Source organism: Tursiops truncatus, chromosome 4 (genome assembly GCF_011762595.2).
Source record: "Tursiops truncatus isolate mTurTru1 chromosome 4, mTurTru1.mat.Y, whole genome shotgun sequence".
Lineage (NCBI taxonomy): Eukaryota > Metazoa > Chordata > Mammalia > Artiodactyla > Delphinidae > Tursiops > Tursiops truncatus.
Genome location: NC_047037.1, coordinates 98327536 through 98348014, shown reverse-complemented (window position 1 = coordinate 98348014; position 20479 = coordinate 98327536). Strand labels below are relative to the sequence as shown.

The 20479-nt window shown below is 46.4% G+C and overlaps 1 protein-coding gene across 9 annotated transcripts in view; it reads right to left on the bottom strand.

Moving 5' to 3' along the window:
* RIOX2 (ribosomal oxygenase 2) overlaps window positions 1-20479 on the bottom strand; it is a 27266-nt gene extending 6787 nt beyond the window's left edge. For 2 of the 9 annotated variants that reach the window (XM_019922393.3, XM_033855923.2), the window contains exons 1-5: window positions 20331-20477; window positions 14704-15172; window positions 9790-9963; window positions 8241-8369; window positions 2523-2626 (exon numbers count right to left, since the gene is read on the bottom strand). In XM_019922393.3, the coding sequence (XP_019777952.1) occupies window positions 2523-2626; window positions 8241-8369; window positions 9790-9963; window positions 14704-15135 (839 nt within the window). In that variant the 5' untranslated portion in view covers window positions 15136-15172; window positions 20331-20477. Of the gene's footprint in view, window positions 1-2522; window positions 2627-8240; window positions 8370-9789; window positions 9964-14703; window positions 15173-16854; window positions 19684-19986; window positions 20136-20187; window positions 20206-20330 lie in introns of those variants that run through there. The other 7 variants (XM_033855927.2, XM_033855925.2, XM_033855924.2 and 4 more) reach the window with 7 other exon arrangements.

Here is a 20479-nt window from a genome sequence, read left to right as displayed (position 1 = left end):
ATGCTTCCCTCCTGGAAAAGTGGCAAAAGAGGACAAAAGCCACATGAGAGACACTTCCCCCAAGACGTCCACTCCTCCGTGGTAGCCTCACCGCTTGTGACATAATGCTACACCCAACCTCACACCTTTGATTGAACTTGGACCATAGAGACCTTTCAGCAGCATGAAATAATATCGTCTTTTGAAGGGTCCCAGGTACAAGTCATGCAGCAGTAGCTCACAGAGGAGTTTAAGTGCCGTTAAATTGAGCTCTGTGTTCTTCTAGGAAAACGGATCTTGGGCCTTTCCAAAGTTTGGAAACAACACCTCTGGAGGGGTTCACTTTGGTAAAGCAGCCAAATCGACAGGCCACTGTCTCACACAGCTGGCCCTAAATGTTCCAACAATGCTACCCTTGAGAGGGGTTAGGAAAAGGCCCAAGTCCTCACTCTGCCACAGGCCTTAAGGAGCACCAGGACCAAAGCATAGGGACACCTCCGGGGACCGATGGTCCTCGAGTTACATCTGTCCCGTTCTAGCACCGGCCCCACTGACAAAGGCCCAGGTCGGCATCCAGCTTAGATGCACAGGTCACGGTGCCTACCCACAGCCCCCAGCAGGCATCCTCTGTGACTCAGACCTCTCTTCCCCAGCCCTGCTGCCTGCAGAGGGGGTGGGTGGGACCAGGGAAGGCTACCAGTTCATCCTGGGGACTGGGAAACAGCAAGTCAGGCACTCAGTGGAAGCAAAAGCTAATAGGTTCAACGAGATCGAGGGAGGTCAGAGAAGTAACTGAGGATGCCTTGTGATGAGCCAATGTTGTGAGTAAATAGAAACCGAGGAAGGAAAACAAGGGAGCGAAAACCGATTACTAGGAAACCAAGAGAAATGAAAAAGAGGGAGAATTAGAGAAAGAGGGAGCAGCTGAGTAACCTCAACGGCGGGACACCAGAAGATGGACATTCATGGGGCCAAACTATCAATATGCGGCTGCCAAGGCCCAGAGCTGCTTTAGTCCAGAACGAACTTCTGGTTCAGCCTCCCTGCAGCCTGCCCTTCCCCAGTTCCTATGACCCACCCCCTCAGTCACCTCTGTTCTTCTCGAGCTGCCCTCAGAGACCGTTTCTCGCTATGCAAGGCACCTAACCAGTCACGGTGCCAAGGGCATTTTACATAAAGGAAGCCCCGAACAAGCTTTAGCTTCTACTTGTGGGCAAAGAGAGCCTAACTTCAGGCCAGACTCCAGCTAGCTCCTCCTGTCTCTTAAACACAGGGGGTTCACTTCTCGCTGAAAAGCCAGATGAGGAGGCAGAAGAATGCTTACTCACTTGTTCTGCAAGATACGGCTTTGAAGTTAGGAGGCGACTGGCTGTCCCTCAGGCCGGGAATATCCTCTCCTACTCTGACCTCCTGACCCACCTCTACTTACTCATCCTGTAAATCTCCCTCAGCTTGGGTGTCAAGTCATTTCCAAAGCCTTCCCTGAGACCCGGGCTTAGCTAAGTGTGTTCCTCTGTGCTCCCAGAGTCTCCTCTGCAAACCTATGATGGGATGTGTCACACTGTTTGGTAACTACATGCCTATCTCCCCTCCTTCCACCACTTCCAGAGAGTAAGTTCTCTCAAAGCGCCTTCAGTCCAATGCCTACAATCTCAGCAACTAGCACAAGGTGTAGCGCTGCATGATGAATAAATTAATGACTGGCGTTTTTAATGGGACCTGGACTACTGAGGTCACTGCTACCAGGAAATGACTCACTGGGCACTGCTGCCCTGGCCCTGTCATGTGACGAGGCACTCGCTGAACTGGAACGTGGTTTTAATTGGAATTGTTTTTAGCACGTGTGCTTTCAGGACTCACTGTTCCAGACTTCCTTTCTGACTTTAATTTCATGAACTGTAAAAAAAATGGAAGCCTTAAAATAGACCCAGAGGTTTCAATGGATAGAGTTTCTGTTTGGGGTGATGAAAATGTCTTGGAAACAGGTAGTGGTGATGGTTGCACAACAGTGTGAATATAATTAATGTCAGTGAATTGGACACTTAATGGTTAAAATGGCACATTCTATGTTATAAATATTTTACCACAATCAAAAAAAAATTTGAAGGGGGCGGGGAGAGAGAGAGAGAGAGAGAGAGAGAGAGAGAGAGAGACAGAGACAGAGACAGAGAGAGACAGAGAGGGGAAGGGAGGGAGGGAGGGAGAGAGGCAGGGGATGGGGTTGTGGGAGAGAGACTACAAGCCCAGCCTGGCAACACGAACACACTGCCACACCCACAGCTATGCTTCTATCTTCCCAAACCATGGGAGACTTTATTTGGGCAATTCCCAGCGTTCTGTGGAGTCAGGGTCATGACAGGCCAGGAGGAAGCCTGAGTGAGTCAATGGCACAGGTAGGACGCTGAAGGAATAGGAAGTCAGCCAGAAACCCCGGGGCCGGGTAAGGAGGAGAGAAGCAGCTAACTCCCTCACGTCTCCCGAACACGCCGCTGTGGCCACAGCTCGGAGCTGTCGGGGACGCGAGGCTGCAGGTGAGTGCTCACCTGCTCTGGTAGGTGCTGATGGTCACGTGCGTGGAGTGGGCCAGCCCTGAGGGAGTGTCCGCCTGATGAACGGTCCCTCTGGGAAAGTACAGCAAGTCTCCTGGCTAAAGGAAAAAAAAAGGGGGGAAGGAGTTAGTAGGGAGGATATCTTCTCGTTCTTCTAGAAAGGCTGTTTCAGTTCTGCATTCTAGAAACCTCTATGTGGTGATTCGAGCAGTGGTCTGCATGCCGTTCTCTGTGGTATCCACCCGTCTAGCTCTGCTGTGTCTGTGAACCTGTCACCATGAACCCCAATCCTGGAGAGGCTTCCAGAGCCTGAAGTCACTTTCTTTATTCATAAGCTGAGACCAGATACACCTGAAGCCACCCTGGGATCAAGGTGACAGCCCGTGCCTGGGAAGCCTGCTCCCGCCCTCCACACCCGTCAAAGGGGGCAGTGAGGATAGGAGCTTTAGAGCCATACAGAGGCTACACTCCCTGGCTGCTGGCCCCAGCAAATTACTTAACCTCCCGAGGCCTCAGTTCCTTTATGTGTAAAATGGAAGCCATCGCCCCAAATCTCACAGAATTATTTTGAGGATTAAAGGAAAAGAGTTCTTGGAGCTGCCTTCCCTGGCGGTCCAGTGGTTAAGACTCTGCACTTCCAATGCAGGGGCCGTGGGTTTGATCCCTGGTCGGGGAATTAAGATCCCACATGACGCACGCGAGGCACGGCCAGAAACAGAAAGCTCTTGGAGCAATGCTGGGCAAGTGGCTGTGGCTGTATTATGATTCTTATTGTACCTGCCAGTCCCTGAGAGTCTGTGAGCTCTTCCAAGCAGGGTCCAGATCCATCTTGTATCCCCAGGGCCTAAACCACCTAAGCATTCAGCACACACCAGAGGCTCAAAAGATGTCTGGAAGAATGGATGAAAAACCCTGTGACCCTTCATTTGAACCTAAACACGATACGTAACTAAAGATCAGTCCCTTCTCGGGCAGGTGAGCCTCCTCCACCCTGTCCTATTTCTTTCCCAAGCCACGGAACAGAAATATTTTCCCCAAATCACTACTGCCCTGGAGCTTCCTCCTCCCTAATCCCAACCAGAAGAACATTCTGTATACAGCAGTTGCCTGAGCAGAGGAGAGGGAATCTTGGGAGTCGCTTATCTGCTCTCTGCAGCCCTGCGAAGCCTTGTCTCACTGGTTAAGAGCATGGGCCCTGGAGAAAGAGCTCAAGAAATATCAGATTAAAAAAACTTCTCTTTTTAATGTTAAGTACATACATAAGTAATTATATATGTACTCATAAGAGCTATCTTGCCCTGGATAACACCAATCTGACAGGGAAACTAGTACTTCCAGTAAACAAATGCATTACTCATAATTACAGGCATCATTTGTGAGAGTCTGTGGGCCAGCCCTGTGACTGAGGCCCTCACGTACATATTTCATCCATCCATTCATTTATCCATCCCACAAACACCTGATTAACCCTTCCCTGCCCACCACCCACGCCAGGGACCTGTGCTAGGCACCGGGGGAGAGAGCACTGAACGAAACAAAGACCTGCCCTGATGGAGCACATTCCAGAAGAGAAAAACATTTGAGAAGGGAGAAGGTACACTAGACAATGAAGACATTCTAGTGGGGCAAGAAGGATAAAATAAAGCAGCAAATAAGTAATGTCAAGTGATGGCGAATGCAAAGAAGACAAAAAAAGCAGAAGGAGGAGGAGGGGAATGATGTTGATGGAAGTGGGGGGTGGCGGGGGGTGTCTGGGATTAGAGGGGCTATTTGACCCAGGATGGTCCATTAAACCTGACTCTGCTAAGGTGACATTTCAGTAGAGACTTCAGGAAACGAGCAAGCCAGCCATGCAACGACCTGGGGAGAAAGGATTCCAGGAGGAGGGAAGAGCAAGTGCAAAGGTCCTGAGGTTGGAACGTGCCTGGCAGGTTGAGGGGCATCCGTTAGGCCAGTGTGTCAGGAAGGTAGTGAGTGAAGGTGGGAGTGATGGGAGGTGCAGTGAGCAGGCAGCAGAGGCGCCAGGTTACAGGGCCTTCTAGACCATTTTAAGGACTTAGCCATTTGACATACCACTGTCCTGTTTCTGTTTACTCTGAAAGAACTAGAAAAGCTAATTATTTTAACCAAGAAAAAAAATATTTCTGGCTTCAATCCAAAGGCTACATAAACCAGCAGCATAAAGCCTTGAGAAAAGGAGGATTGGGTATAAATGAGTTCCATTTTCATTGTCTTTAATTATTCCATTGGTATTAATGCCTTTGAAAATATACACAATGGTAATGAATATGGTGGTACACTAGGATGTTGAAAAATATTTTAAAGAAATTTTATTATAATTTTCCATTAATTAGATCATTAAAACTTACTATGCTATCAATTTTCCATTTAAGTAATAAAGCATTGGTTATTTTTTAAAAAAAGGACTTTGGCTTTTATTCTGGGTTTAACGGAAAGACAGTAGACGTCTGGGCAAAGGGTTCAGGGATCACAAAAGGATCATCATGGTTGTTATGTCAGAAACGTCTGCAAAGGGGACACTAGGTAGGAGGCTTCTGTATAAATCTATGTCCAAGGATTTTGCCCCAAACAAGTAGAAGAAGAGTGACACATCTGCAGGGAGAAGGAGGTTGGGGACAGGGTAGGACATGGGATTTTGGTTTGGGGAATATTAAATTTGTGGTATCTTTTACATTTCCAGGGAAGACATTAAGTGGGCAGCTGGATTATGAGTCTAGAGTTTAGAGATGTGGGCTAGAGATCTAAAACAGCATTTAAAATACATCAGTGTAGAGGGTATTTGAAACCTTGGGAGGGGATGCTGACTGATCAAAGAAGTCCAGGAAATGAGCCCTGTACCCCAAATTAGAGAAGTAGGAAGACTGAGGACAAAACAGCGAAGGAGAATGAATAGGACAGTCAGGAAGGTGGAGAGAGAACCAAGAGAAGGTTGCATGCCGGAAGCCAGTGGACAGGGTGGAAGTGACCCACTGTGTCAAATGCTGACGACAGGCAGACTAAGAGGGGACTAGGAGTTGACCGCTGTACCTGACAACGTGGAGGTACCCTTGAGAATATTTCTAGAGGAACAATGAGGAAGAAACCCTGCTAGAAAGGTGCCCAACAGTGGGAGAGTCGAGGAAATGAAGACAGGCCATTATGGCAGGGTCTCCAAAAATGTCTACATCCTAATACCTGGCATCTGTGAATACTTAGGTTACACGGACAAGGGGAATTAAGGCTGCTGACGGGGGATTATTCTGGATTATCCAGGCAGGCCCAATGTAATCACAGGATACTTAAAAGTGGAAGAGGGTAGGGCTTCCCTGGTGGCGCAGTGGTTGAGAGTCCGCCTGCCGATGCAGGGGGACGTGGGTTCGTGTCCCGGTCCAGGAAGATCCCACATGCCGCGGAGCAGCTGGGCCCGTGAGCCATAGCCGCTGAGCCTGCGCGTCCGGAGCCTGTGCTCCGCAACGGGAGAGGCCACGACAGTGAGAGTCCCGCGTACAAAAAAAAAAAAAAAAAAAAAGTGGAAGAGGGTATTGGAAGAGAGAACCAGAGAGAGGGCAGCATGAGAAAGACCAAGCTCCATGTTGCTGGCTTTGATGTCGGAGGGAGGGGCCGTGAGCCAAGAGATGTGAGCAGCCTCCAGAAGCTGTAAAGGGCAAGGACACAAATTTTCCCCTAGAGCCTCCGGAATGAACACAGTCCTATTGACACCTTGATTTCAGCCACGTGAAACCCCTTTTGGACCTCTGAACTGCAGAACTACAAGATAATAAATTTGTGTTGTTTCAAGCCATAGAGTTTGTGCTAATTTGATAGGCAGCAATACACTGACATATAGCCATCACTTCCATGGAATTTCACTGTAAAGGCAGCATCAAAGTAATATTTTTAAATCTTTACAACCTACAAGATAAACATTATGATCTCCATTTTAACAAAGAAAAAACTGAGACAGAGATCAATAACTTGCCCAAGGACATGCAGCTCGTTAAGTGACAGCAGCTGAATTCAAACCCAGGTTTGTCAGATCCCCAAGCCACAGAGATGTCTATCCATTATAGGGGTGGTCTTCACCCCAAGACCTCAGGTTTGGCAGACGTACAAGTCAGGCTGCCACTTGGGTAGGAAGGAAGAGGGGTGAGGAGGGCTCCAGACCGCTCATCGTAGCCCCCAAGCCCACCCCCACCCAGAGCGACTCAGATCTTCGATTTCACACACTGGGCATTTATGCAAGATTTCATTTGAAGAATTCCACTGATTAAAAACTCAATAGACATACAACTTGAAAATTCCCACAGGACACAATGCTGTCTTTCTCCTTCCAGGAGACTCAGGGCTTCTCGTAGTGAGCTGGGACCAGGATGGGCACGAGCAGCGTGCAATGCTCCGTCTCCTTCAAGTCCCATGCCCTCTATGACCACCATGAAGCCCGACCCACTCGGGCAGGGCAAGTAGCCAGATGTCAGTCTGGGTAACTCAGCCCTGGCCTCAGAGACCATGGACAGCTTAGTCTTTGGCTTAAAAATAATCAGCCAAGAGCAGGGCTGGCCAACTCTCTCTGTAAAGGGCCGGACAGTAAATATCTGTGGTTTGTGAGCCACATGGTCCCTGTGGCAACTAGCTGACTCTGCCCTAGACAGTACATAAGGAATGAGTGTGGCTGTGTTTCCATAAACTTTATATAGAAAATCGGGCAGCAGGCCAGACTTCTGGCCTATGGGCCATAGTTTGCTGATTGCTGACCAAGAGCATAAAAAAAAAAATGAAGAACGGTACCTTTATTGTTGTATTTATTCAAGTCCCCTATAACATAGGCACCCATCCTAAAAAGGGAGATTGTTTCTCCCAGTTATGGCAGGCAGGCAAAGATCTTAAAATCAAGAAAGAGCTATGAGGCCCTGAGTAGGAATTAGATACTAAGCATAACGTCAAGACACAAGAAATACAAAAACAATAACCATATGCAAGTTTGGTTAGAATCTTCGGTATGGTTTAAATTACCTATTTTCTTATTACCACTGAAGGAAATTAAATTTTAAGTTTTGTAGGAAAAGGTATAAAATTTAATTATGCAGCTATTCTTATCCAAGATTTTTTCCTCAACAACCCCACCTGCTGGGGATTGGCTATGATCCCATCCAGCTAACTGCTCAAAGACACACTTTCTCAGCAGCAAGATGCCAGCGAACCAGCACATGCTCGAGCCACCTGGCTTCCTGGGGAAAGCCTCCTCAAGGGCTTTCGTGCTGACTATTCTTCTGGGTACTATATGCAGGGGGAAGGGAGCGCAGAGAGTCTACTGCACAATCAGGAGGAAAAGGGGTCAGACTGGAATTTTACCAAAAAAAACTACTGGGTCCCTGGCCGTGCTCTGCTCAAGCAGCCTACGACCCAGCGGTGACCACTGGCCATGCCTTCCACTTTTGCTCTAGAGAAGTCAGTGGTTACTGAATTCATAATTCATTCCTGTTGCACTTGGATTATAGTTGGAGACAGGTGATTTGGAAAATGAACTTAACATTTCCTCAGCTCACTTCCGCAGCTAAAAACTACCAAATGTCCTTTAAGAAGCCCCCCCGCCCCACCCTGTGCTGGCTAGCTGGAATGGGAGCCACTTGCCCCCAGCCTCTTGGGTACGGACCATTACACAAACCTCAAACCAAACCTGTGTCAGGAAAGGCACCCACGAAAGCAGGCCCGTACCTTCAATGTGAACTCGTGTGCTGGCCTCCCGATCCTGTCCTCAGCCTCCAAGCTGTACTCCCGCGCCAGGGGCACCGTCGGGTGGTACAGGCGCCAGTGTTTCTCTCCCTCCAGCTGCAGGATGAAAACCTACAGGAAGCACAGGACCCCGGAGTGTCAGAGAGCCTCCAGACAACTCATGAGGCAAAGTGCTTCTAGAGTGTTAGCCCTCTCAGGGCTTAGATGAATCACAAATTTCAGATAAAAAAATAAAAATAAAAGATCACAGATACATTTCACTATACACTTAAAGTTGCCACTACTGGTATTCACTTTTAAAAACAGGTAATCGTGAAGTCTGACACTGGAGGGCTAGTCATTCTTTTCACTTTCATGAAAGCCTCGCTAAGTTCTTTATATTCCAATATCTATCCCACTATCTCATTCTTTTAAATCTTCCATCAGGCAGCTGAAAGCCCATAATCTCTGATGGAAAAGCCAAGCTTCGGATATTACTGAGTGTCTAAAATCCTGAATACAATCCTTGGCACATAGGAAAATGTCAAGTTTTTTTATTCTTCATTCAACCAAAGATATTTTAAAGTTCTGTTAGAAATATATATTTTTAAATTTATTTATTTTATTTATTTATTTTTGGCTGCGTTGGGTCTTCACTGCTGCACGCGAGCTTTCTCTAGTTGCAGCAAGCTGGGGCCACTCTTCGTTGTGGTGCACAGGCTTATTGCGGTGGCTTCTCCTGTTGCGGAGCACAGGCAATAGGTGTGTGGGGTTCAGTAGTTGCAGCACGTGGGCTCAGTAGTTGCGGCACGTGGGCTCAGTAGTTGTGGCTCGCGGGCTTAGCTGCTCCGCGGCATGTGGGATCTTCCCAGACCAGGGCTCAAACCCTTGTCCCCTACATTGGCAGGTGGATTCTTAACCACTGTGCCACCAGGGAAGCCCTATTAGAAATATTTTTTTTTAATTTTTTTGGAAACAGTATTGATATCAAATTGCTCTCAAAGGAGGGGGAAAAAAGAGGTTTTTTACTAATAACTCTGTGTTCACACATTGTCTTGGTACAAAAATAAAACTATGAAATACCTAAGCCAAAGGGTTAACTCTTTTTGGCAGCCACATGAGAATGAAATCAACACTTGTCAAGGCGCCAGCGCTTAAGTGAAACCATGACCTTCATTCAAGCTGCCCCAAGATCTTCACAAATGGAAAAAATATATACTTTTGGTAGCTACAGAAAAAGGACAAAAGAAAGCAGATGTAAGAATTACTTAAGACCTCACCTTATTAAAGATCATACATTATAATATTAAAGAAAAAGCCAATCACACTTTTCTGTAGAAAATTCAAAAAACACCTATTTCAGAGGAATGTGTGGCTCTTTATATTAGTAAATAAACAATCTCCCCTTTCTGAAGGAGCAGGAAACCAGTTTGATGGGATTAATTTTGGCCCAACATCCCGGTGACTGAGGTCAAGCTCTGCAGAGCCCGCACAGGAAGAGTTGGCAGAGACCCGGCCCGAGAGCTGAACTGAACCCTGACAACCCACTAACCCGGGCTGGCAGCAACTCGTCCTCCCGGAGCCGAGCAGTTTCCTCCCCCCTCACCTCTACGTCATCATAATGGGGCGGCAGGCCCTGAGAACCCGCAGGGGTTATGTATACATTCGAGCCAACCAACGAGCCAAAGTAGCACTCCAGCTTCTCCTGGATCCTCCAAAGCTCATCCTTTAAAAAAAAAAAAAAAAAAGATGGAGGGGAAAGAGGTGAAAAATACATTAGAAACAAGGAATATGTTCTTATGCGCTCAGCAAGTCTTTATCACACAGCTATTATGTTCCAGACACCTGGAATTCAACGGTGCCCAAGCCAGCGCCTCTGTCCTCAGGACCCTTCCGTCCTCGTGCAGAACAGCACAGAGAAGAGGCAGCAGCAGACGAGACTGGAGAGGCAGGCAACAGGGAGTCATAGGATCTTAAGCAGGACAAGGACAGGATCCAATGCACACTTATAAAAGCTCACTCGGGCTGCGGTGTGGGGAATTGATTGTAGAAAAGCAAGAGAGAGCCGTGGGGAAGCTACGAAGGCAGCAGCGTAGGCTGGGAGTGACCAGGGTGGTGGGCAAGGGAGAGAGAAGTAGAAAAGTCGAGATGCGCTCAGAAAGCAGCACTGACGGGACATGCTGATGGCTGGGGTATGGGAGCGGGGAGAATAAATCAGAGAAACATTCTTGGGTTTTTGACTGAGGCAGTTAGTCAGCTCCCAGTTCCACTGAAATGGGAAAGATCTGCTAAAGAACAAGCATTCAGGGGGAAGAAAAGAAAAGCTGTACATTAGCAGTGTTAAGTGTGAGCTGCTAAGACCCCCATGTGCTGCCTGGCTAAGTCTGAAGTTCTGGCAAGACGAAGAGCTAGGGGGTACATCTGGGAACTGCCTGCACAAAAGGGTACTCAGAGCAATGGAAGCAGAAATGACTACCTAGGAAGGGGGTACAAGACAGCGAAGGGGTAAACAGGGTCGAGGAATGCTCCCTTTCTCCAGTCGCTAATCAGCTCTTCAGGGCCTAAGTCGAACTGAGGGGCCTAGAGAGGAGCCACACATCCCTGCAAGGTAGAAACCTGACTGTCCCGAGGCAGGTGAGAGAGGAGAGGCAGCAGTTAGGCCACGTAGGTATCGGCACTTCCTATGTGCCAGGCACTGTTTCCAAGCGCTTTTACCTACTTCAGTTGTACAACCCTCCCCGCCACCCCGTCTCATAGGGTGGGTCCTACCAATGAGGAAATGCCAATGAGGAAACGGGCACGAGAACACACAGCCAATGAATGATGAAGCCAGGATTCAAATCCATGCAGCCTGGCTCCGGAGCCCACACCTTGAACCATGACTCTGTATTGCCCCTCTAAGGAACTACCTTAAAGAAGTCACCTACAAAGAACACTGCAGAGCCCCTTCAAGCACATGCACGTACAGTGCCTGCCACACACGAGACACTGAAACGTCGAAAGTATCTGCTGAGTAAACCAGTGACCACAGCTTGGGAGTCAATCCTACCACTGGACTGAAAAACACCAAAAAAAACCCAAAAAAAACTACAGTATTAAAAATGCCAAGTGGGAAAGAATTGGGTCAGCATGAAAAAAGCTTTGGGAGACATCTTCAGTATAGACCACTGAGCTTCTCTACTTACACATCTCAGGCAACACAGGAAGGATGATTTTATGGCATCTGAATAGCTCCCGAGAGTTAAGAGATCTCCCAAGCTGCCTAATTTATACCTGGGAGGGGCCAGCAGGACCTGGCCCTGTAATTACATTTATACAGTAACTAGAACCAGTTTCTCTCTTGCTCTTTCTCTGTCTCTGATGGCCTGAGAGGTGTCTCAGGACCATATGGGTGACTTTATGGCCCCCAACTCAAGCTTCTGGGTCTGTAATTGAGGAGTACATGTCTCTTTTCTTCTGAAAAGTTACTGAAGGGCTTCCCTCGTTGGCGCAGTGGTTAAGAATCTGCCTGCCAATGCAGGGGACACGGGTTCGAGCCCTGGTCCGGGAAGACCCACATGCCGCGGAGCAATGAAGCCCGTGCGCCACAACTACTGAGCCTGCACTCTAGAGCCCGTGAGCCACAACTACTGAAGCCCGTGCGCCTACAGCCCGTGCTCCACAATAAGAGAAGCCACCACGATGAGAAGCCTGCGCACCACAATGAAGAGTAGCCCCTGCTCGCCGCAACTAGAGAAAGCCCGCGCGCAGCAACAAAGACCCAACACAGCCAAAAATAAAATAAAATAAATTAATTTTAAAAAAAAAGTTACTGAAAACCCCATCATTTGTACAATTTTTCTATCTCTCCTGGAAATAGAACCTTTAGCTTCTCAATCTGCCCAGTGTGGCCCACTAGAAAGGGATCTGGAGTCAAATCACCACCGACCAAGTTGTAGGTACAAGTCAGCTTCTTTATTTGCAAAGGAAGACTCCCACCCTAAGACTGTGGGAAACAGCATATTTATCTCAAAGCCTATTTACATTGCAAAGAAGTGTACAACTGTTACAGCTTCATCAGTGCTGACTTTGGCACAAACAAGGCTCCTGAAATCTGTCTCCTTTGACTCGTGACTCCCAACTATGTCTGGAGATGCGAAGGAGGACCCCAGAACAATGGGAAAGGGAAAGGGAAAGAGGAAGCTCCTCCTCTCTCCACTGACCTATCTGCAGGCTCAGCTGAACACAACAGCTAAGACCGGAAGCCCACACTCACACCTAAAGGTGAAAGCAAACATGCCCAAAGCCCTACTACATTTCAATTAATATCTTTAGATATATGGTTAGGAAAATGCTTTAATTTTGGAATCAGAAGTCCTTACTTAGTAGCTATGGAAAAGTCACATCTGTGAACTCGTTTTTTCCATGTAAAATGGAGACCACAGTGATTGCCCCAATTATTTCAAATGTCTGTTGGAGGGTTCAAAAGTGAACACATGTAAATATCTGGTAAACTCATCTGGACTCCTGATACACGGATTACCCAAAGCAGATGGGGAACAACCCACCACTCTCTGGTTACCTCCTTACTCATTTCCAGACAAACTAGAATAATAAACTGTGCACACGGTGTGACCTGATAAAGAAAGGGCTGACTGTTCACTCTGATACTCTCTCAATCTGGCCAATGAGGAACTGCCTCTATACTTTCTCTACCCTGATACCGACATATCCATTAGTAAACACACACACAACACTAAATCTGGTCACAATATAATACTTGGAACCCGGCTTCTAGTGTAAGAGGGTGAGCTCCTGAGGCCCAACAGATTTCTCAAGTCCTGGTGGTGGAAAAAACAAGCAAAACAGGATGCATCCTAGTCTAGCCCGGGGGCTGCGTTGAGATGGGAAAGCTCATCCTTCCTGCTTTGATAAACATGGCTAGAGAGCTGAGTCAACAGGGCAAAGGAAACACAGTCTTGGCCACTTGAAACTGGGGAAGAGGAACATGCAGCACTTAAGCAGACGAGCAGAGAAGAGCCCAAGATGATTCTACAGCACAAAAATGACAGCCACAGAGGACACCACACATATGCCAAACAATAACTTTCTGCTGGTCTGTGAACAAATTACATAATCAACATCAGTGATCTTTTCTATTCATACTTCTTAGGTGTCTAAAAACCACTTTTAAAAAAAAGTGCTGCTTCTAGCTAAGTAAAGAGTCAAGGACAAGCTCAGAGGGAAGTACCTCGGTGTCCATATTTTCTGAATACACATCATGACTTGGTCTGCAAGTGATTTATAAATTCCTTTTGGGTGCTAGGGACAAAAGGCTGGCATTCGAAGGACATTTCAACTGCTCATGATTGCCTCACTCCTTTGGAATGAGTGCTTGTACTGAAAAGTCTAAGAGTACTTGTACTTTATCCAGAGTACAAATAGGTTCAGGATCCTGCAGACAAGAAAGGGAAAGGCATTCAACAGATGAGAGAGGCCTAATGGATCTAACAGGGCAACTTGAGTTCCGTCGTGAGAAGCATTACTGGTAATTGATGACAAAGTCCTAGGAGCCACCACACAGCCAGAAGCCGCCCGGTCAGTGTGGAACTTCACGTGCTGCTCTCCTCCTCCTAAGCTGACATTTTGATTCAGCCATGGGTCACAGAAGGGCATTTCTGAATGGGGATAAACTTTATCTAAAACTCAGAATGGGCCCTCAACTGTTCTGGGCCACCTGTCACATAAAGATCTCATGCCTCTAAGAGCAGATTAGCTCATCCTAAGTCTACATTTTATAAACACAGAAACTGAGCACAGAGGAGGCAAATTATTTCTCAAATGTCAACCACTGACGCAGAATAAATAAAAGGTTAGCCAGTCTTCCCGACTTGCAAATCCAACCTACCCTCCACCTGCGAATGCCCCCCCAGCAGCAGTTCCAGGACCCTGCCCCTCAGTGCCAGGCGGGCTACTGTTAATAAGGGTGAAGTCTCTTTCTTAAACGTGCCTCTGGTGCCTATGTGGTCTGGTCACTGCTCAGAAGTCTCTACTTAGGTAGATGTAGGCAGTAGAGGGAGGCAACTTTAAGGAAAAAATGATCACCTTGACACTATCATGCCTTAAGTTACAGTGAAGGGACAAGCCAAACAGAAATGTCTACCATGTGTCAAAACATAAACCAGCCCACGGAAATGCTCCTGGAGGTGTAACGTCACTTTAACAAACTTTATAAACCTGAAGTATAATTTAGTTTTTGCACCTCACCACGTCCAGCCTGAGTTGTTGCAGATTCTAACAGTTTAGCCAAAAGGGAACATAGAGTCACTGAAGTTGTAATGCATTTGAAGACCAAACAGGTGCTACCTCTTCTCAAACTGGCAGCAGCCTAATCATCATCAAAACAGATTTACCCCCGAGCTGATCTGTGGCCAAATGGTAGCACTTTAATACACACCAGGATTCTGCACTGGGGAGAACTTGTTACCTTAAATCTCTGAGGTTGGTGAAACTGAATTGTTGCCCTTTTCTGATCAAAATCTTTTCTCAGCTGAAGAAAGTGCACTTTGCCATCTTTATTTAAAACCTTCTTCTTCCCATTGACACACCGGCAGACATTTACGTCTCTTCCATAGTACATACCCCGGCTGCACAGACTCTTCAGATCTGAGAGCCTGAACAGGGACCGGTAATATGTGGCCAGCACAGGGTCATCTCTCTGGATAAGAAGGGGCTTCTGCTCCCAGAATTCCTTGAAAAAAGTCTCTGTCTTGACGGGCGAGATTAAACTTTCAAAGAGGCCACTGGGACTGTCATGGTTCAAAGGGGAAGGCCCACCAGCTGCCTCCAGCTTCACCTGCTTACAGGGAACAGGCCCCTCTTCCTTCCCATCCCCTGCAGGCTTCACTTTCTTTGGCATCGTTGTCTTCAAGACAAGGCAGTGAGGAAACGCAAACCTGCCAAAAAGAAGAAAACACTCGTGATTAGGCGTCCCAGTTTCGGTGTCAGAGGATCTCATACACACAACTTGCATGACTATTAGGCCTTTGTGCGAACTCTTCCTAAACCAAGGCCATTTCTACCAGAAGAAGAGACAGCCTGAAGCCAACACCATTTCTTCCAAGATATGATTCAGCCTCAAACACTATGCAGATCACATATTCGCAGAAAGGAAGGCGTGTTTTTCTTGTACACGAGCACTAAGTCGTGGAATTCATCACTTATCGGAAGGTATAATTATCCCAAATTAAATGATTCAACTATCTCAGCAGCTCCTAGTCACAGTTTTTAGCCTGTGGCCATTGACACAGCAAAGTTGAAATCTTAAAGTTGGCTTTAATCAGCACCAGATCCCAAATCTAATTAGATGCACTCTGAGTTATAAATACTTGACTCAAGAACCACCAAGAGCTGCCCACGGCCAGGTGCTCCTCACCAAAGCACTACCCCCAGCTGCTGTCCTGGAGGCCACCTGGGCCAGAGGTGCCACCTGACGGCTGGGGCAAGAAGATGCCTGCTCCCAGGTCCTTAACCACCTGAATTGCCTCACTTCCAAACCTCAGCTTATTCCTAAAAATTGCCACTTTATCAGAAAAATTAAAATAAAGCAGAAAACTAATTGGGGGCTGAAAGTGAAGGGTAAAGATAGTTATATCTCAAGGCTTTTAAAAGCTCTACCTTTTTAACTAAAATAAGACATAATAAAATGGCAACGTCATTAACTTCTAACAAAGCTCTCCTCCCTCCAGCCTTCACGTGCATACACATCCCCTGGGCGCCTAGGGCTCGGGTGGGACTTGAGATTCTGCATGTCTAACAAGTCCACAGGTAGTGACGCTACTGCTGGGCCACAGACCACACTTGAGTAGCAAGAGAATCCACTCCCCTGAGTATTGTCAAAGGTCTCTCAGAACTGCCTCAAACCACAACTGTCGTCACGTTTACAATGCAGGTGTCCTGCATCTGGAGTTCAAGAATGTATGAATTTAAATTATATGAATTTCCTGAAACAAAATGCTATTTTAAAATCAATTTTTTTTCTGGGAAAGGGGGTAGGTCCATTGCTTTTACCAGATTTTTGAAAGAGTCCCCATCCCCCAAAAAGGTTAAGAACCACTGTGCTTATAAAAACCAATTTTTCCCAGAGACCAGTAACTTATTTATAAATGTCATGCTTTTCTATTTTGTTGGGCTATCAGAATTGCAAGTACACTGTTTTCTGCTCTTTTGTCATTATAACTAAGCTGTATTTCAGCTACACTATAGACTGAGTAGAATTAATGGTCTGGCCTGGGAAGTAGGCACCCGAAAAATGTGTTACACATTGCAACAACTTACAAATTTATAATTGATAAATTCAGAATAAACCTAGAAAATAAATTTAGAATTAATCCCTCTGTCTAGTGTACCCAGACCATTAGTCACTTAGTGGCCGTCTTGGTGATCAGACTGACTGTCCTAGTATCAGAAAGCTTGTCTTCCGGTGACCCTTATTTTACTTTATAATGATGGCCCCAAAGTCCAAGAGTAACGATGCTGGCAATTCGGATATTCTCTTACTGTGCCTAATTTATAAATTAAACTTGGTTATAGCTATCTGTGAATAGGGAAAAAGCACAGTATATACAGACTTCCGTACCATCCACGATTTCAGGCATCCACTGGGTGTCTTGGGACGTTGTCAGCCGTGGATAAGGGGGCGCTACTGTTTAAAACACTCTAGTGGCCTCATTTTAGCTTCTAAATATTGTACCCACAAATAGCTCAGTTCCTTCAAAAGGTCCAATGCTTTGGGCAGGAAACACAGGACCATAGTATAAAACTAATACAAATTGATACTAAAAGCTTGCATTGAAGGGGTAAGGGCTTAAGCTTTTTTCTTAAACTTTGGGGAAAAAAACTTTAATGTCTTAGGATATATCATCAATGAGACATATTTTCTGAAAATATTTCTTATTCTTTTTAAGTTAAACAGACCAGCGTGCTTTCTCAACTGAAGAATCAAAGCTTCAGTGAGACAAAGTACTGCTAGTACTTGGAGCCCAGAAGTGATGAAGAAATACAAGAGATACGAAAACAGATTCAGTAGACAGCATTGCTTGTGCAGAAAAGAGCCACCTGCTATCCTCTGAAAGGTCAGCATGTGGTGGATGTCAGGTCTGGGAACTTAGATTTCAGATGTGTTCCCACCACCATTAACTGAAAAGAGGGACTCACTGTGTCTAAGCTGTTTGGACAAACAATGCAGGTTATACTGAGCACCCGCATTCCTTCTGGGTGTCTGGAATTTTGATACATGCCAGCCAGAAGGTCCTACATGATGAGCCCCCAATAAAAACCCTGGGCACTGAGTGTCTAATGAGCTTCCCTGGTTGGCAGCATTTCACACATGTTGTCACAACTAGCTGCTGCAGCAATGAAGCACTTGGTCTCCATCTGCTGTAATAAATCAGCTGTGAGTCCTAGCAAATCACTAACCCCGGGGATGGTGTTGGGGACCCGGGATACAATGCTCACATTTAATTGTTAAAAACTGTTAGGTTGCCTCAGAAGGTTTGCATAATTAAAGGTGTTTATTAATGGAAAAGTAATTTCATATTCAGCTACACATTTCTTATCCCTTACAATTGGTCAGTTTAAAATTTATTTAAGGGATGGGAGCAGCAGGAAGATGCAAACAAAAGGCTTGTTTTCCTTAAGCACAGTATATGAATACAGTATAAGCATATTCACCAGGAAGTGTGGTGAAACAATGTGTGCAAAATACTTAAGCCAAAAATAAAATCACTTGAAGCATATTTCCCATCTACAATCAGTAACAAAATAAATCCCAACAGTGCATAACGAATGCTTTTGTTAGACTATGAATTTCACTACTTTTACTGCCAAAAGTTACATCATTTATTGTTTCTATGTGTTCATTTTGAAATGATTTGAGGCTCAGTTAATTGGAACGTAGATTAGTGGTTATTAGGCAAACATACTATTTCTCTGATTCTCACATTGCCCATACTGTAAGACAACCATTCTTTTTAACAGCTTTTGGGAGGTTGAGAGAACAGATGACATACTCCACCACATTAAACTTACAAAATAGTAAGCTGCATCACAATTTCAGAAACATTAAAAATGAAAAAAGCAAAAAGTGTGTTTTGTAATGTTAAGAAATATAGGAACTAAACAAGAGAATGCTTTGTCTGGAAAAGTACAGCCAACACTAGCCTGCCTCTGAATCTCACAGACCACCCAAACAGAAGTTAAGAGTAAATATTTTCATAAGCTACAGGGGGAAAAAAAGCAAGCGTTTAAAAAGCAATTGTTTCCAACTTAAGTTGACCACAGCATTCAAATGTAAAAAGATTAAGTTAAAAGATTCAAGGTTCATATTTTACTAACTGCCCACAGATGAAAACCAGCAACTAATCTAAACAACTTTGAAGGATTAAACTCCACAAGAAAATCAATAGTGATACCCATTCTACAGGCAACAAATACAAACAAAGCCTTTATATTTTTAAGTGTCCTAACTTCCTTTTCTATGGTAATATTCACTGACCAGAAGTCTTAACACAGAGCAACTATCTGCACATTTTCAGAGCCTAGCACAGACCAGGGCACATAGGAGGTCCTCAATAAACATTTGCTGAATTTTTTTCCCCTTTTCATCTTTTGTATACAATTTTAGAGGAAAAAAATCTCAAAAGCCTTACACAAAACAGAGTTAGGGGAAAACAGATGGTTTGTTCAGTGGGGATTATTCTTGGATGGCAGCTGTAGCTTGAGTATTCAACAGTACGGTCAGAGCTGAAAGGCACCTTAGCCATCAGAGGTCATTACCAACCAGGAGAGGGAGGTGTGTCTTTATAAGCTCCAGAGCTGTGTTTTACAAAGTGTAGTCAAATCACCAGGAAAGCTTGTTAGTATGCAAATTTATGGGCCCCATATCAAACCTACTGGACCAACACTTCTGGTAGCTGAGCCCAGAAATCTGCAGTAACACAGTTTAAAAGAAGTTAAAAAAGAAAATTAACAGTTCTCAGCAGGAGAATTTTAGATCCACTAACATAGAGGAGGATCATAGGCAAACTCAGCTCAGTTAGACGCACACAAACTGACAGAAACGATATATTGCCTGTAACAAGTTTGCCTAGGCTGACTTAAAATATTTTCTTTGGGCCCTCATTGATGTTTACCAGTTCAGAGAGGGAAAAGTGGTTCTCCTGTTGACCTAAAGCTGTGATTGGCACTTATCTTTTTAATTCTATTTTAGAAATAATGTATTGAACCTCATTAAAGTATTTTAGTAACCCTGAGGTTACAAAGGATGAGGGCAGAGAGGCAAAACTATCCAAGCGATGGTGTTAGAAGCTGGATAAATCAGGCTTTTCCACTTAAAGATGAGCCCAGTGAAATCAAAGGCCCGGCGCCGAATTTACAGCTGATTATTGGAGTAATCAGAGCCTGCGACTCCCAGGCCAATACTTCCTTAAAACACAGTGAACCACCTGGTCTCATTAACCTGATGGACAACCCAACAGTCGAGCAGCCGTTCTAGAAATATTCGGTGACAAATGAAAGAAAGGGAGGGTAGAATGTCATTTTAAAGTTACGGTGGGGAGAGAAAGACGCAGCTCTCCCGCCCGCACTTCAGGTTTTGCTGCCATAAAGCCGGTCTCCTAGGCCCGCCCGGCCGCCCGGGAGGACAGCCCACGTGGCGCTCCCATACAGCCCGCCGAACGGGGCCAAGGCCTGCATCACCCTCCCTGCAAACCTCCAAACTTTCCGTGTGCTCGTCCCGTCTCAAGACCACCGGCCGAGCACGTGGTTACTCTTGGTGCCCAGGCCATCCGCAATCCTGGGCGGCACCACACCCAGCGTGTCCACTATTCCAGTGCCCGGGATCGTCGAGCGCGTCGGCGCGCGTCCCCCGTCCCGAAACAAACAGAGCCCGCTGGCCGTGGCCCGGCCTTACCGAAGCTCTCGGCCCGAGCCCTGCGGTCCCCCCCACCCCCACCCCGACCTTGCTCCATCCACACTCGCGCCTGGACGCCCGGAAGTTGAGCACCACCCCACATAGCAGTGGCGGGGACAGAGAGCCGAGACCGCTCCACTCACCGGGCTCTGCGTGGGGCGCGCGGCCGCGAGCCAAGCGGGCGGCGGCGTGGGTTGGGGGCGGGGCAGCGCAGAGCGGCGCGACGTGAGCACGCTCCGGCGGCCCCTCCTGCTGAGCGCCCTTCTCCACGCCCGCCGCCGGCCCGCAGCGG